At 44.2% G+C, this 17868-nt stretch overlaps 1 protein-coding gene across 1 annotated transcript; it reads left to right on the top strand.

Moving 5' to 3' along the window:
* Positions 1-267: 267 nt before the first annotated feature.
* Positions 268-13581, top strand: LOC126101072 (protein takeout-like). The gene is made up of 3 exons (XM_049911745.1): positions 268-332; positions 9332-9476; positions 13451-13581. The coding sequence occupies exons 1-3, from the start codon at positions 294-296 to the stop codon at positions 13528-13530; spliced, it is 264 nt and encodes an 87-aa protein (XP_049767702.1). The 5' UTR covers positions 268-293; the 3' UTR covers positions 13531-13581.
* The last annotated feature ends 4287 nt before the right edge of the window (positions 13582-17868 follow it).

The following is a 17868-nucleotide window of genomic DNA, read 5'->3' as shown; positions in this document are numbered from 1 at the left end:
TTCACTTTCAACACCCCCCCCCCCCCCCCGCGCATTTTCTGCTGACTCAACATATCCAGTCCTAACAACTTAAAACAGTAAGAAAATTATTTTCCCCACCTACTGGAAGAATGTGCCATTGTAGCTCAGTCAGCTGAAGAGTCGAGAACGTTAAATGTTCTTTCCTTTCATTGCAGAATGGTGCCCGGCACATACCACATGAAGGAAGACTTGCGCGTTGACGCCCCCATGTACGTCCATGATCGGTACATAAAAGGGAGACGGCAAGGTTCTGGTCCTACCCATCAAGGAAAATGACGCCTGCAGCATCACGATCCGTGGCTCAGAATAAAGTAATTGCTCTATGCGGCAACATTTAACTTAATCCGTTAAAACTGTAGAAGGATGGTTTTCTCTAAGTTTACAGTTGTTTAGCTCGTAATGTGTGAAATGCGCCTGCCAAACTTGACTTCAGATGGTTATGCATAATCAACGAAGGACATATTGAGCTCTCCTTACTATGATTGTTTCTATCAAATCAATTCTGCAGGTAACAGAGTTGCTGCAAAGTTTATCTTATAGATGAGAAGAACTCTGACTCATACGACAATCAGATTTCCTGTGTTCGAGATTAACAGCAGGCTGCGTTGTCTGTCGACAATGAAACAAGATAGCATTTAGGAAACAAAGGGCATGTAGTGGCATACCAACCGACTGATAATATTCTTTAACATTTTATCCGACATACGACACAATTAGATAAGTCTTTCATAATGCCGTAACCAGTTTCGACACGGCCGTGGTTTTTTTCTCACTGCGAATAGATAGGAAAAGGACATAATGAATCATTTTAGAATCAATAAAATCTGCCAGGCCACTATTGACAATACAACGAGAACATTACGTCATCACTTGCATCAAGCGGCTTTCGCATTCTATTTTAGCAACACGTGGATAGCTATTTGAAACATTTTATAGATTCTATAACGATTTCCTTTTGTCGACAATACTTGTGAAATTATGATATGATTACGAATCTCTCGTGTGACTTGTCTCGTCTAGAAATTACTTTTCTCGTGTAGAAATTAGTGAAACAATTTCCCTCCAATATATATAAATAAAATTAGCTAAAAATGAAACACATTTAGCACACATAAAATATTCCTGAACTTAGTAATAAGACAACGAATAGGATGATAGCACATCACCTAACTGATTCGAATCATGTTGCCTAGAAAGCAACAAATGGAAGAAGAAGAAACATACACCTTTACAGATATGTGTCAGCTTAACTATGCAGTATTCACGTAGGCGCATATAAATCATATAACACATTCATAATAACCAATGTGACCACACACTGATGGCTCAGCCCTGACTCAGTGTGAAGCGAAAGACATTAACAATAAACTGCTCAATGGATTTCACCGTCGAACAATACTCGGACAAAGTGCTTTTTCAAGTCACATCAGTGTTGATGAGTATTTGAAAACCTTCAAAATTTGCTTACATGACTCACTAAGAGCAGTAGTCTTTACATAATAAACAGCGTCGAAGTACGAAGATCGAACACAGCTTCCTCAAAAGCACTGATTGTAATAGATGGCTTACGTTCACAAACAAGCTGTGCCCTATCTGAAGTTATTCAAGACAAAACAACGTGGCTAAGCAAGTGCAGTCTGCGCTTATTTTCGGAACTAGTGGCAAGCTGTCACTCATGTAAACAGTACAGAACAGGTTTTGTATCATCTTGTATACCGTTAAAAGACCAACAAATGTTTTTAGTGCGCTCATCGCAATATTCGGTCAGCAATGTTACGCACACTCTCGGTTCACCGAGCTCCGTTGGCTTAAAAATCAGAATAGAAGACTGCAGAAATACTTACATGACCAAACATTTGCAAATATATGTTGAATATTTTAGTTCATAATCTTACACTGATAAAATCTGAGAGCTCAGTTTTGTAAAATGAATAAGGATCAGTATTTAACATGCTGTAGTGTGGATCGAATCCAGTTATTCGTCACTACCCTCTAATGTATACTGAATCATGGGCAATCTAATTCAATTTTGATACCATATGCAACATTTCGTCTTTTTACAAATTTTCACGCCCTATGACATTATGGATTTACGGCTTTAATTTTATGCTTTACATACTTAATGGTGACACAACTAAAGCTGAACAAATGAGTTTTGAAACTTAAATTTTTTCAGTCAATTGCGTGTCCTCCCAGTTCACTGTCAAATGGTAAACTACTGATTCCATTGTGCAGCAAGAGGAGGGGCTGTTATTCATTGAAATGGACACGGCTGACTGAGGCGTATTCTGCCCTGCTGCATTTATGTTGTGAAGGAAACTGGGGTGAAGGGATATTTGATCGGCCCATTTCTGCAACTCGTTACGGCGTTTTGGACAAAACAGCGACGTAGCAAAGGCTGAGAGCTCGTTTTAAATTATCTTCTATATTGGCTCGCATCTAGCTTGATTACAGAAGATAGTTAACTGGTGAATCATCCTTTGTGCCAGCGTTCCTTGACTGCCAGTTCGAGTGTCGGTCCAGTGAAATGTAGCCAAAGACAATAATACATTAATGAATGTAACGCCCGTACCTAGATTCCAGGAGGGACCAACTGCCCTCTCTTCTCCCCACCTTCATCGGTTCGAACAGTTAAACACCCAGTCGGCAATTCTTATCAAGCTATCAGCTTAAAGGGCAGAGTATTGTTTACCGTCTACCCCTGACATCCGTATTAGGTTACATTTACTTCTCTGTGTCCGTAATACTTCATTCTGGTCAGTTTTAAGACCATATGAGCTAGCGTACAAACTTCTTAACCCATCTGCTAATTTGGAATTCCACTGATAACACATAACTATCTCCACTGAGCTAGAACATCCTCTGTAAGAGGCTGTAATTGGGACATCATTTAAAGATCTAATTGTAAGTTTACATGCGGACGGAAATAAAGTAGAAATTATTAAGAAAATAGAACATCAAGAGAAACGTATTATCCAACAACGAAATTCAATCCTTGGGAGAAACAAAGACACAATAAAAACTAAAAATGATTGTAAGCAGAAAGATAGGAAAGAAGTTTGGGAAAAAGGGGTAAGAGGAAAAGATCAACTGCATTCCACAGATTGGATTAGTCTATAGGAATTAATGGAATCTTGGGATTAGACTACATCAGAAATGAATAAAGCAGAAATGTGGAAGTGGAAGAGACCATAATGGAAACTTCGAAATCGGCACTTATTCAGAAGCACTAATTGAGATTGAATGGATTAGGTTCACCAATAAGCTGGATGCTTCGATGACGTGATGGTGTGCAAAAATGGTTGGAAATAGCAAATAGATGGCAACAGATGGTCAGAAAAGGAAAGGAGGTCAATCCGAGAGAGAAAAAGATATACAGGCAATCGCCTGGGAAATTCGCGGAGAGTTGTCAAGAAAGTTATGGGCTTCAGGAATCTGCTAGAGAGGGACGGGAAGTCAGTAAACTGTTGAAACTGAAAAGCGGGAAACGGCATTTCGATTTATATATACATATGTTGAAAAAGGAGCTTATACCTGCTATAGGTGGTATGTCTCGTGACATTCAGCCGTGATAATGCTATGAGTTTTGCCAACATTTGAACGAGCCACCAACTTTTCTTCCGGTGTGCACTCAGTCTGGGTCAAATCATATGATCAGATACTTCGTTTTTCTTTATAATTACACTCCTGGAAATGGAAAAAAGAACACATTGACACCGGTGTGTCAGACCCACCATACTTGCTCCGGACACTGCGAGAGGGCTGTACAAGCAATGATCACACGCACGGCACAGCGGACACACCAAGAACCGCGGTGTTGGCCGTCGAATGGCGCTAGCTGCGCAGCATTTGTGCACCGCCGCCGTCAGTGTCAGCCAGTTTGCCGCGGCATACGGAGCTCCATCGCAGTCTTTAACACTGGTAGCATGCCGCGACAGCGTGGACGTGAACCGTATGTGCAGTTGACGGACTTTGAGCGAGGGCGTATAGTGGGCATGCGGGAGGCTGGGTGGACGTACCGCCGAATTGCTCAACACGTGGGTGTGAGGTCTCCACAGTACATCGATGTTGTCGCCAGTGGTCGGCGGAAATTGCACGTGCCCGTCGACCTGGGACCGGACCGCAGCGACGCACGGATGCACGCCAAGACCGTAGGATCCTACGCAGTGCCGTAGGGGACCGCACCGCCACTTCCCAGCAAATTAGGGACACTGTTGCTCCTGGGGTATCGGCGAGGACCATTCGCAACCGTCTCCATGAAGCTGGGCTACGGTCCCGCACACCGTTAGGCCGTCTTCCGCTCACGCCCCAACATCGTGCAGCCCGCCTCCAGTGGTGTCGCGACAGGCGTGAATGGATGGACGAATGGAGACGTGTCGTCTTCAGCTATGAGAGTCGCTTCTGCCTTGGTGCCAATGATGGTCGTATGCGTGTTTGGCGCCGTGCAGGTGAGCGCCACAATCAGGACTGCATACGACCAAGGCACACAGGGCCAACACCCGGCATCATGGTGTGGGGAGCGATCTCCTACACTGGCCGTACACCACTGGTGATCGTCGAGGGGACACTGAATAGTGCACAGTACATCCAAACCGTCATCGAACCCATCGTTCTACCATTCCTAGACCGGCAAGGGAACTTGTTGTTCCAACAGGACAATGCACGTCCGCATGTATCCCGTGCCACCCAACGTGCTCTAGAAGGTGTAAGTCAACTACCCTGGCCAGCAAGATCTCCGGATCTGTCCCCCATTGAGCATGTTTGGGACTGGATGAAGCGTCGTCTCACGCGGTCTGCACGTCCAGCACGAACGCTGGTCCAACTGAGGCGCCAGGTGGAAATGGCATGGCAAGCCGTTCCACAGGACTACATCCAGCATCTCTACGATCGTCTCCATGGGAGAATAGCAGCCTGCATTGCTGCGAAAGGTGGATATACACTGTACTAGTGCCGACATTGTGCATGCTCTGTTGCCTGTGTCTATGTGCCTGTGGTTCTGTCAGTGTGATCATGTGATGTATCTGACCCCAGGAATGTGTCAATAGAGTTTCCCCTTCCGGGGACAATGAATTCACGGTGTTCTTATTTCAATTTCCAGGAGTGTATTTCAATTTTTCGTAATGGTCGCCAACTGCTGGGTGAAATGCCGCTCTTTGTCCTAGGGTCTACCTATGTGACGAGGTAACAATGAAAAACTTTATGTAGATAAACACTGTTTGAAAATAATCGTTGTAATATACATGTGAATATCTAGGACGATTATAAATGCTAGAAATGCTTTTAGGTGCTTCTATGATGCGGTGATGTATGAGCACTATCATGAACCTAATGTAAAAGGGAATGATGTCAACTTCAGTGGGTCCACAAGAGGAAAGTAACACAGGGTGTGGAAGAAAAGTGGAGGGAGAGGAGGGAGATGTGGCCAAAAACGCCGGCGTAAGGCTAAGATGAATCACACTTAACTATGGTTGTGAGCAAAAATAATGTCAGGATGGAGTTCGTGGCTGTTAATCGGGAGTTGTTTGAAAATTCAACGGATGAATGTATAAGGTAGGGAGATGTATCGCAGATGGGTGAAGTCGTAGCGATGCGACAGGGTACCTAGTTCGCGGATTAGTTGGAGAGATATTGAGTTTGAATTTTCTGGTTAGGGTCCCAAGGCAATCCAAAATGAGAAGTAGGTATGGGAAATCAATGAGTTAATGTGGGTTACAATTTTATATGATATGGGACGTGCACTATGTGATCAAAAGTATCCGGACACCTAGCTGAAAATGACTTACAAGTTCGTGGCGTTCTCCATCGGTAATGCTGGAATTCAATATGATGCTGGCAAAACCTAAGCCTTGACGACAACTTACACTCTCGCGGGCGTACGTCCAGTCAGGTGCTGGAAGTTTTCTTGGGGAATGGCAGCCCGTTCTTCATGGAGTGCTGCACCGAGGAGAGGTATCGATGTGGGTCGGTGAGGCCCTGGCTTGAAGTCGGCGTTCCAAAACATCCCAGGAGTGTTCTATAGGATTCAGGTCAGGGCTCTGTGTAGGCCAGTCCGTCGCAGCGATGTTATTGTTGTGTAACCACCACGCCACAGGCCGTGTATTATGAATAGGTGCACGATCGTGTTGAAAGATGTAAACGCCACCCCGAATTCAACAGTGGGAAGCAAGAAGTTGTTTTCAACATCAATACAGACCTGAGCTGAACGCAAAACGGCAAGGGGTGCAAGTCCCCTCCATGGAAAACACGACCACACCATAGCACCATCGCCTCCGAATTTTACTGTTGGCACAACACTCTCTGGCAGATGACGTTCACTGGGCATTCGCCAACCTACACCATACCATCGGATTGCCACATTGTGTACCGGGATTCGTCACTCCACACAACGTTTTTCCACTGTTCAATCGTCCAATGTTTACACTTCTTACACCAAATGAGACGTCGTTTGGCATTTATCGGCGTGATGTGGCTTATAAGCAGACGCTCGACCATGAAATCCAAGTTTTTTCACCTCACGACTAACTGTCATAGTACTAGCAGTGGATGCTGATGCAGTTTGGAATTCCTTGTGATGGTCTGGATAGGTCTATTACAAATTACGACCCTCTTCAACTGTCGGCGGTCTCTGTCACTCAACAGACGAGGTCGGCGTGTACGCTTTTGTGCTTTGAGTGTCCCTTCACGTTTCCACTTCCCTATTACATCGGAAACAGTGGACCGAGGGACTTTTAGGAGTGTGGAAATCTCGCTTACAGACCTATGACACACCTGACCACGTTCGAAGTGCGCGAGTTCCGCGGAGCACCCCATTCTGCTCTCTCACAATGTCTAATGACTACTGATGTCGCTGATACGGAGTATGTGGCAGTAGGTGGAAGCTCAATGCACCTAATATGAGAAACGTATGTTTTTGGGGTGTCCTGAAGCTATTGATCACATTGGGTATATGCTGTTTTGCTGCTTCTCAAAAAGTGGCTTACGGAACACACAACAGCTATCGATAAAATGGTTCAAATGGCTCTGAGCACTATGGGACTTAACATCTGAGGTCATCAGTCCCCTTGAACTTACAGATACTTAAACCTAACTAACCTAAGGACATCACACACATCCAAGAACGAGGCAGGATTCGAGCCTGCGACCGTAGCCGTCGCGCGGTTCCAGACTGAAGCGCCTAGCACCGCTCGGCCACACCGGCCGGAAACTATCGATAAACAGCTAGATCCGCATCACCTCAGATTTCGATTTGCATGTCTGATCCGCTGGACGATTTAGTCTGGAGGGAATCTCTGTAAGATGACTTAATATATAGGTGTGAAATTTCCTTTCCCTGTAGACTACCTCTGTAAAGGTGGTGGAAACGTCGGTCTTAATAGTAGATTTAATTTCAGAATGACACAATCTAATACCCAAAGAATTTTCTTCAAATAGATTGTATGGTAACGCATGTGGCTAGGCTGTAGGGAGCCTCGGTGCTGCATGTCTTTTCAGCTGATGCCACTTAGGCGACTTTAATGTCGATGACGATGATATGATTGTGATCTCAACACAACAGGCAGTCCCTGACCATAGAAACTCTCCGACGCGGCCTTGCATGGCATTCCTCCGCACTTACTACTCACCTATGGAGCCGGACATTCACACAGATGAAATGGAAATGAGCGTTTGGCGTCATTGGCCGGGAATCCCCTACGGGGCAGGTCCGGCCGCCTTGGTGCAGGTCTTCTTACATTCGGCGAAACATTCAGCGACCTGCGCGCCGGATGGGGACGAAATGATGGAGGCAACACAATACCCAGTCCCTGAGCGGTGAAAATCCCCGACCCAGCCGGAAATCAAACCCGGGCCCGAAGGACGGCAATCCGTCATGCTGACCACTCAGCTATCGGAGCGGACATTCACATAGATGATACGATGTACTTAACATTCAGATGAATGTTAAGCTGTTTAGAAAAAAGGATTTCTATCGTGCTAATTGAAAATTTATTTCCTATTCACTATGTCGCTTTATGTATCTGCAGACCACGGTAGCGTCATTGTTCTCGTCTGTCATGTGATACATCACTCATGTTGTTCATCGATCCAAAAGTAATGAGAGCTTCAAGAACGTGGAACAACCACAAAATACAAGAATATGTGTGCTTAGATTTCATTTTCATTCCACAAGTCCTCGGTGAAGAGATCCTCAAGGATGTGAACTAAATAAAATCGAAGTAAACTTCGTCCACAGTCAAATAAAATAGTCATCTGAAAGAGGGGAAAACATGTAAGGAAATGAAACAATTTCTTCGATATTGCAGTCATACGTCATCAAAAGAGAAGAATGAGCAATGCTTATATACCACTGCAATTGAGAGGTTCGCCAATCACACATTACAGCAGTTATTCTTATTAATACGAACGTTTTTGAAATATAAGGAGGCAGTCACTAATAAATATGTCAGTGTCCTGCTAAATATTAATTTACTATCGCCCCAGCCAAGTTACCGAAAATGCTCCTGAGTCATGGAAATCATCTTTTACTAAGAAAACCTTTTGTGTATCCTGATGTAGACTGTATTTTTCCTTACTAGTAGTATTCTTTCTGCTCGCTGAGGTCTTGGTTTGGAAATAAAGTCTACTATTAACCTACATTTTCATTAAGGAATACATGTACTCTTATGTCAGTTGGTACAACTAGCTTCTGTGCGGGAAGTTTCGAGTTCACACCACAAATAGTTCAGCCTGCGCTTGAGAAAACGTTATCTTAGATTGAAGAGCTGCCAAAATTCGCCTTCGGCTGATCATCACGAAACTTTAGTCAGCATAGAGTGCCCTCTTATTAATTTTTAAATGACGCGTTTATAACAACTTTTCCATTTCAAATATCTGTTTCGGTAGCTGTTCAGAAGCTCTGTGGTATGTTTCACCCAAGTGAATTTGCTACCAAATTTCACTTACAAATTTTAAAGCTACTGACCGCTTCATTCTTCACATCATATACTTTGTGTATCCTGGGGAAAACTTTTCACAGCTTCTAAGCTGCATCTAATGATTCTCTAAGAAAAAAAAATAGCTTAAATTACTTATTGATGTAAAAGAACCATGTATATGCCATTTCAAAAACCGCTATTGTTAAGATCCATTGTGTTGATATGATCCACTGATGGAAATTATTTCGACGTTGATTGTTACATTAGCGCATTAAAAGACTAACACGTAGTGAAAACAGTCCATCACTCACTTACAGTAGTCACTTACAGCAACAATTACACTCACGTAACCGCGAATTTCGGATTCTAAGTCATCTAACTACATCATTATCTTGCAGTGGGTTTCGAAGCTGATGTGGAGATGTGGGGAGAGCGTTTGGAGCGAGAGGGAGTACTGGAATATCAAGAACTTCACAGTCAAGATGGATCTTGGGAAGGTCCACATACAGCTTGACAACCTATTCAATGGCGCCAAGGTGCTGGGTAAGTGTTCAACGGTCTTTGGTTGGTTGGGACCAAACTGCATAGGTCATCGGTCCCTTGTTTCATAAACACACAGAGCATATTGAAATCATTCACCAGTCAGGCTGAGCACTAAAAAAAAAAAAAAAAAAATCCGCGGTAGAAAAGCCCCAAGGTCTTTAATGAAATTATTTTCTATAACTGTGTTAAGCGGATATTAAAAAATTAATTTAATCTGTATACTGAAAGAGATACGTGAGGTTTCATGTCAGCAAAATTTACGTTCAACCACTGACAATAATAGCTTATTTCATCTTCAATTTGTAATCATTTAGGAGTAATGTACTTTAGTAAAACGCAAACTCATTATCTAAATTGACACAGAAGCACCTAATAGCAAACGTTAATTATAATGAGCTAATGACGCAAGATAGACAATGACCAGTTCCCTTAATTGCGACGTCGCATTAATATACCACATCCCACGCACTGACTCCACTGTGTGCGGGCAGAATTAATCTCTGCCACAGTAGCTAATCAGACAAACAAAACTGTATGTTCTGCAGCCTATTTCATGGTTTCTGTTTACTTCAAAACAACCTGTAACGCAACCATTCTTTATTGTTTACTCCAACGATTTGTTAGCATGATATGTCCTGGCTGCACCTGTCGCGTTAATTGTAAAAATCTGACTATCCAGCACTGTCTTCGTTTGGAAAGCTAATCACAGCGATGTAAATGAAGTCGCAGAGTCCAGTGCGAGCAGAGGTTACATTGACGTCAACTATGAAACATCATCCGCAGTTTTTCTATTTGCATCACAGTGTAAAATCTAAGCTGTTAATACACTCCTGGAAATGGAAAAAAAAACACATTGACACCGGTGTGTCAGACCCACCATACTTGCTCCGGACACTGCGAGAGGGCTGTACAAGCAATGATCACACGCACGGCACAGCGGACACACCAGGAACCGCGGTGTTGGCCGTCGAATGGCGCTAGCTGCGCAGCATTTGTGCACCGCCGCCGTCAGTGTCAGCCAGTTTGCCGTGGCATACGGAGCTCCATCGCAGTCTTTAACACTGGTAGCATGCCGCGACAGCGTGGACGTGAACCGTATGTGCAGTTGACGGACTTTGAGCGAGGGCGTATAGTGGGCATGCGGGAGGCCGGGTGGACGTACCGCCGAATTGCTCAACACGTGGGGTGTGAGGTCTCCACAGTACATCGATGTTGTCGCCAGTGGTCGGCGGAAGGTGCACGTGCCCGTCGACCTGGGACCGGACCGCAGCGACGCACGGATGCACGCCAAGACCGTAGGATCCTACGCAGTGCCGTAGGGGACCGCACCGCCACTTCCCAGCAAATTAGGGACACTGTTGCTCCTGGGGTATCGGCGAGGACCATTCGCAACCGTCTCCATGAAGCTGGGCTACGGTCCCGCACACCGTTAGGCCGTCTTCCGCTCACGCCCCAACATCGTGCAGCCCGCCTCCAGTGGTGTCGCGACAGGCGTGAATGGAGGGACGAATGGAGACGTGTCGTCTTCAGCGATGAGAGTCGCTTCTGCCTTGGTGCCAATGATGGTCGTATGCGTGTTTGGCACCGTGCAGATGAGCGCCACAATCAGGACTGCATACGACCGAGGCACACAGGGCCAACACCCGGCATCATGGTGTGGGGAGCGATCTCCTACACTGGCCGTACACCACTGGTGATCGTCGAGGGGACACTGAATAGTGCACAGTACATCCAAACCGTCATCGAACCCATCGTTCTACCATTCCTAGACCGGCAAGGGAACTTGCTGTTCCAACAGGACAATGCACGTCCGCATGTATCCCGTGCCACCCAACGTGCTCTAGAAGTCAACTAACCTGGCCAGCAAGATCTCCGGATCTGTCCCCCATTGAGCATGTTTGGGACTGGATGAAGCGTCGGCTCACGCGGTCTGCACGTCCAGCACGAACGCTGGTCCAACTGAGGCGCCAGGTGGAAATGGCATGGCAAGCCGTTCCACAGGACTACATCCAGCATCTCTACGATCGTCTCCATGGGAGAATAGCAGCCTGCATTGCTGCGAAAGGTGGATATACACTGTACTAGTGCCGACATTGTGCATGCTCTGTTGCCTGTGTCTATGTGCCTGTGGTTCTGTCAGTGTGATCATGTGATGTATCTGACCCTAGGAATGTGTCAATAAAGTTTCCCCTTCCTGGGACAATGAATTCATGGTGCTCTTATTTCAATTTCCAGGAGTGTATAATCAGAACTCTGTGTTTTTTGTGGTAGCTAGCCCAACCAAGAATAGTACTCAGCAAACATACAGTTCTATTAAGAACAAAAATCGACTATTGCTATCTCCTGTATTACAATGCAACATAGACAATTTTGAGCAAGCTGGAAAACTGCACTACATATGCTTTAGGGTTATACTTAGGAGGAATGACATGAACTCCAATGAACGCTCTCTCGGTAGAAGCATGTGCAACCCTGCTTTATCTGTGAAGACAGTTACTAGCAGATAAATATTATTTAAACAGACTGTGGACTGATGAACATCCAGCAACCACAAGCATAGACGCATCCTATATTGTGGCCAAAGATAAGTGTAGGAGAGCTATCACCTCAGCCGTATACCACAGTCCCGGAATTATTTTAAAACGAAAAATGTTGTCACTAAGAATCCTCCAGTGTGTGAATGTGATGCAACTTGCTGAGTAACTCTCCGATATATGTTAGAAAATAGACTGAAGAGGGGCAAATTTGCTTTCATTTCAGTTGTAGCCTTAGAGTAAGCAATTTTTATCTGGAATATACAGTCTGAGTTTCAGAAAGAAGTAGGAATGAAATACAGAGAACGAAATGTTATCAATAAATTGTCGAGAAAACAGATTGCAGTTATAGGGGTAGAAGTACAAGTAACGGTATCAGTAGTTGAGAAGGGAGTAAAACAGGTTTGTAGTCTAATCCCGAAGTTATGAAGTCTGTACACTGCGCATGCAGTTAAGTATTCCAAAGAGACAGATGGAAAGGTAATTAAAGTGCTTGGAGAAGAGACAGAAACTTTGCCTAGTGACATAGTAATTGTGTCACAGGTAGGAAAGGACTTAGAAAAGCAGTTGAACGGAATGGATGATATCTTGAAAAAAGGTTATGAGATGAGCAATGACACAAGTATAACAAGTGAAATGATATAGACTCGAATTAAATCAGACAATGCTGAGGAAATGAGATTAGGGAATGTAACACTAAAAGAAGAAGATGAGACCTTGTATTTGGGCAACAAAATTAGTGAAAATGATGAATGTAGAGAGTATAACAATCTGACTTGTAAAGAGAAATTAGTTAATATCATCTAAAAATTTAAATGCCACGAAGCTTTTTCTAAAGGTGCGCACCTGTGTTGTAGCCTTAACACAGAAGTGAAACGTGGACAACAAACTGTTCGCACAGAACAGAGAGTTTTGAAATGTTAAGCTATTGAAGTACACTTGAAGATTAGGTGGATAGATTGGACAGCTAAAGAGGAAGTACTGAATCAATATGGGGAAAACAAATTTATGGCTCAGTCCAACTGAAAGATTGGATTGTTTAATATGAAACATCGTGAGTCAGCGAGGATTCTAGTCAGTTTTGTAATGGAACGAAGTACAGTATGTGTTTTGTGTTTTGGAGGGGCGGTAGGGGGTGATAACTTTTCAGAGAGATCAGGGCTTCAACATTGTAAAAAGATTCAAATACAAATTGGTTGCACTAATATGCAGAGATGAAGAGAGTTGTATGTTACAGACTAGCATAGAGAGCTGTACGAAACCAGTCTGTGTACGGAAAGTCACGACTATATATCACTTGAAAATGGTACACACACGTAATTGCGTTTGTCAGAAAGAGATACAGTAACAGCCCAGGGGAAACATGTTGTCGTCTCTGTAAGACCGTATGCCAATACAAGAAGAAGAATATTTTCATAACTGTTTTGTGTTCTTTTGCAGGTAAGAACATAAACAAGTTCTTGAACGAGAACATGAACCTGTTGGTACAGGACCTGAAACCGGGGATCGAGTTGGCGTAGGCGGCTTCGCACATGGACGTGGCGAGGCGGCTGTTCAGCAAGGTGCCCTACAACTCCGTCTTCCCCCCCCCCCCCACTCCCCCGCATACGCGTGTGCGGCACCTACTTATAACAGGAGCAGCCCGGAGGAGCTGCCACCAAACCAATGCCGACTGCACGCACTTGCACACATATTTCAATAAACTCTTCACTCCATGGCTGCTTTTATTGATGTTTCGTGGATGTACAGAAAAAAAAATTCCTTGTGAAACACTTCTCACGTTACACACGTTATTGACATGAGTGAAAGGTCGCTGTTACAGTATTTGTAGAACTGGAAACTTTCGTTGCTGGGGTAAATTTGAATAAAGCATTTCGCTATTGTGAAGTGAGTACCACAGCAACGCAAGTATTGCCCTGTATGCATTGGGTTCACACGCCTGCAGTGTGCCAGACAGAGGAGTGTGACCGGTCTGACCTCCAAAACAGGTAGCCACACAGTATCAGATTTCTCTGACCGCCATTACGTCGCGCTACTTCCATAAACATGTTTCGCGGATACAGCCAACAAACTCAGGTCCGACGTTTCCCACTTGCCTGCAGGTACGACGCGTCGGATCTTTTAACTCGCCCTGATTGATACTGGCTGAGTGCAATTGACGAAAGGTCTCCGGATTAAAATTTGTGAGACATAAAATATTATTTTCTTGGAATAACTGGCTTAGCTTCCTATTTTGGTGACCCTGAAGATTTGGAACATCTCTAGCGCTCTAATTTCATTGGCACTGCGCAATCAGACTTTCTTAATCAAATGATATACAGGTTGCAGGCAACTACAAAAATTCATAAATTTCTTGGTGCGACAGCCGCAATGCCGCCTAAACAAATATCGGCCAAGTCGGTCATTCGCACTGGATCGAGAATCACCCACGTTTCCATTTTGGAACCTGTCAACAATATATTAAATGGATTTTCATTAAGAAATAATACCACAAGAGTCATTGGTTGAAAGAAAGAAATAATTATTTACATTTGTTTACAACGATACGTACATATTAACAGATCAAAACCAGGAGGAGGAAAGGAAGTGAGAGATGAAGAAAGACACACAAATAATAGAGATCTCATCGCAAATGTCTCCCAATCTTAGATCCATTTCTCCATAGTTTGGAACACAATGACTTTGTATTTTATTAGTATGACTCCTTTCTTTGACATGAGTGGCTCACTGCACAGTTAAATCATTGCTTTTAATAAAGGTAAATTTAATAGCACAAGAAAGGCAGGAAAGGTGTACATATGCCATTACAGTCTGGCCAGAGACAGGCTGCCTTGGAGTGTGGGGTTAATTGGGGCAGTTTCCTTAATTGTTTGCAGACTAGGGGCTACTTAACATGCTTGAAACGCCGGGAGGTACTGGTCACGGATTTCAGTAGCTGCCACTGTGTACCACCGAACGTTCATTATACAGTGCAGCGTTTTTAAATCTTTTAACGTAGTAATTTTCAGGATTTCGGATTTTAAAATTCGTTTATATCTTCGACAGAAAATTGGTATGAACTGTAGCAGGATAAAAACTTGTGGTAGTCACCACACATATATATCTACATCTACATCTACGTTGACACTGCGCCGTCCTGAGTGGCCGCGTGGTTCTAGGCGCTACAGTCTGGAACCGCGCGACCGCTAAGGTAGTAGGTTCGAATCCTGCCTCGGGCATGGATGTGTGTGATGTCCTTAGGTTAGTTAGGTTTAAGTAGTTCTAAGTTATAGGGGACTGATGACCTCAGAAGTTAAGTCCCATAGTGCTCAGAGCCATTTGAACCATGTTGACACTCTGCATATCATAATGGCAGATTGTTCATTGGACCAATTTCACAATAATTCTGTATAATTCCAGTTTTGAACAGCGGGCGAAAAGAAACGAGCACCTGTATCTTTCTCTGCGAGTTCTGTTTTCCCTTATTTTATTATGATGATCTTTTGTCCTTATGTAGGTTGGCGTCAACAAAATATTTTCGCATTTGATGGAGAAATTTGGTGATTGAAATTGTTGTGTTCTGCCTGCTCGTCGAATATGGGGTGGCTAGGAAACCTGCTTTCTCGCATCACTAGACAATTCAAGCAAATCGTATTAATGAATTTTTATTACAGTAAGATAAATGACAATACTCAACTTTCAGAATTTACAATGGTGTCGCATGCAGTGGGTGACAGACAAAATAAGAAAATGTCTTCACTATACACAATTCCTAATACAAGTGAAACAATACAGTTCCTAAGTCGGTGCTGTAGAGTGCGTAGATCGGCTAGTCTTCAATTGGGCTGCAGCCAGGCTGCGCGGCGCTTATGTTCTCTTCGCCTAGAGGCAGCTGCTGTCTCAGTGTTGTCCTAGAGAGGGGTCGGTCAGCGTACCAGTGACTGATGTCTTCTCTTCTTTACAGCCCGCTCTGCTTCACCGTTTCTGACCGTCGATGCTGACGCCTGACATTTACGCCGGAGCAGAAACTGCGCGAGAAGATTCGGCTGCAACGCAAAATGCGTTTGTTTTAATACTGTCCACCCCAAATCCTGTATTATGACCGTGAGACTCTCTTCCCTATGTTGCGATAATACAAAACGTGCTGCTCTTAGTTGAACCTTATCGATGTACTGCGTTAATCCTATCTAGTAAGGATACCAGACTGTGCAACAACACTCCAAAAGAAGACGGGCAAGCGTAGCGTAGGCACCCTCTTTGGTAGATCTGTTATATTTTCTAAGTGTTCTGCCTATATATACAGTCTTTGTATTCCCTTCCTCACGGCATCTGCGAGGTGCCGGGGTGGAGAGGAGTTTATACCTCCTTAATTCTGACGAATTTTGCATGAGAATGAGACATGCACTCGACCTCCTCCTCACATTAATTATGCGCACAACGGTAACGAAGGGAAATGATGGTGTAACCTACTAGTTGGTAAAATAAGGAGTGCACACTCACAATAATTTAATGAAAAATCGTAATCTACTCAGAGGAAAAAAAGAGAACTTTATCGTAATAAACAACAGGAAATGGAGTTCTGCATATATCTGCGAAATGGTACGCGGTTTAAATATTACAATGAGATTTATTATGATTCAGAAGACAAAGGCACAGGATTATCGACACAAACAGTAGGTTAAATGATAGGGTATTCTGAACTATTGTGTGAATAAGAGTTGGCTCGAGAACAAGGGCGCCTACTCTCTGTGATGCAATAGCTTGACGATATTGACTGGAGGTCTTAATAAATCAAATGTTACTCTCTCGACTATGTTGCAGTATCGCCATTAGTAGTGACAGCTCACATGGGATCACATGGAGAAACAAGCAAGGTGGACTTGTGGCAAAGCAAGCGCACGTGCAGCTGAGGGCTTCAGTATAAAATTGATAGGTCCTACAATGCCGGAGCCGCAAAATACGTTACCAAACTTAAAACTTGTAGCATGTCGTAGGAAAGCAGCTTTCTGATGATGTAGGCGCCGACTTCTGGTGTGCAGCAACTCTGTTTCAACCCCTGGCCTCGAAGGCTGCCCGAGAATTCTAAGTTATGCTGAAAAAAGTGCGACTGAGTCGCAATACCGTACGACGCCGATGAAGATCAGATCCCAAATCCCCTGCGCCCGCACAACGCAAGAGCTAAGCCAACAATGCTCTACTCCCCACTCTCCTAGAAAACCGCGAATCAACAGTCAGTGCTGATTCCAAAATTCCCCCACACTGTCTCAGAACATCATTCGCGCCAATAGCGACCGTTCCGTCAAATTTAGATCAGGGCACTATGACGTCAACTAGCCTCAGTTGATGTTGACCAATCATGTCTCTGCTATTCAGCTGAGGGCACTGAACTTGCCGTTTCACCAGCTACAAAAACAACCTGCCTAGACCACCGGCCATCCGGCGCCAGACAGTCGCAACCAGTAGGGCACGGTCCACAAGTATTCTCAGAATCCTGAGGACAAAGCAGTCAGTCGGTGCCAGGAGACTTCGTTCCCGACGCGCCGGAACGGTAAACACATAAACTGGGTCGACACTGAGACGGCTAGCAGGTCATTTCGCCCTGCATACAATAGGTGAAACTCGACTGACGTCAGTCATTCCGCCAGACGCTTAAGCCCATTGAACTAATCCCCCAGAATTCAGGAAAGTGCAGCCCCCAACCGGAAATGGAGTGTGCCGTGTCCTCCGATGTTCGCCTCGCACAGGCCACACAGGGAAGTAGCCCAACATGCATAGGAATCAAGTGAAAAGTATTTTTGAGGTCTCAGTACAAATACTCTCATTACAATAACCTTATTCGGTCTGTTACCACCGTGCAATGACATAGAACATTAATAAAA

Source organism: Schistocerca cancellata, chromosome 9, assembly GCF_023864275.1.
Source record: "Schistocerca cancellata isolate TAMUIC-IGC-003103 chromosome 9, iqSchCanc2.1, whole genome shotgun sequence".
In the NCBI taxonomy this organism is placed as follows: domain Eukaryota; kingdom Metazoa; phylum Arthropoda; class Insecta; order Orthoptera; family Acrididae; genus Schistocerca; species Schistocerca cancellata.
This window is presented reverse-complemented; position numbering and strand designations above follow the sequence as displayed.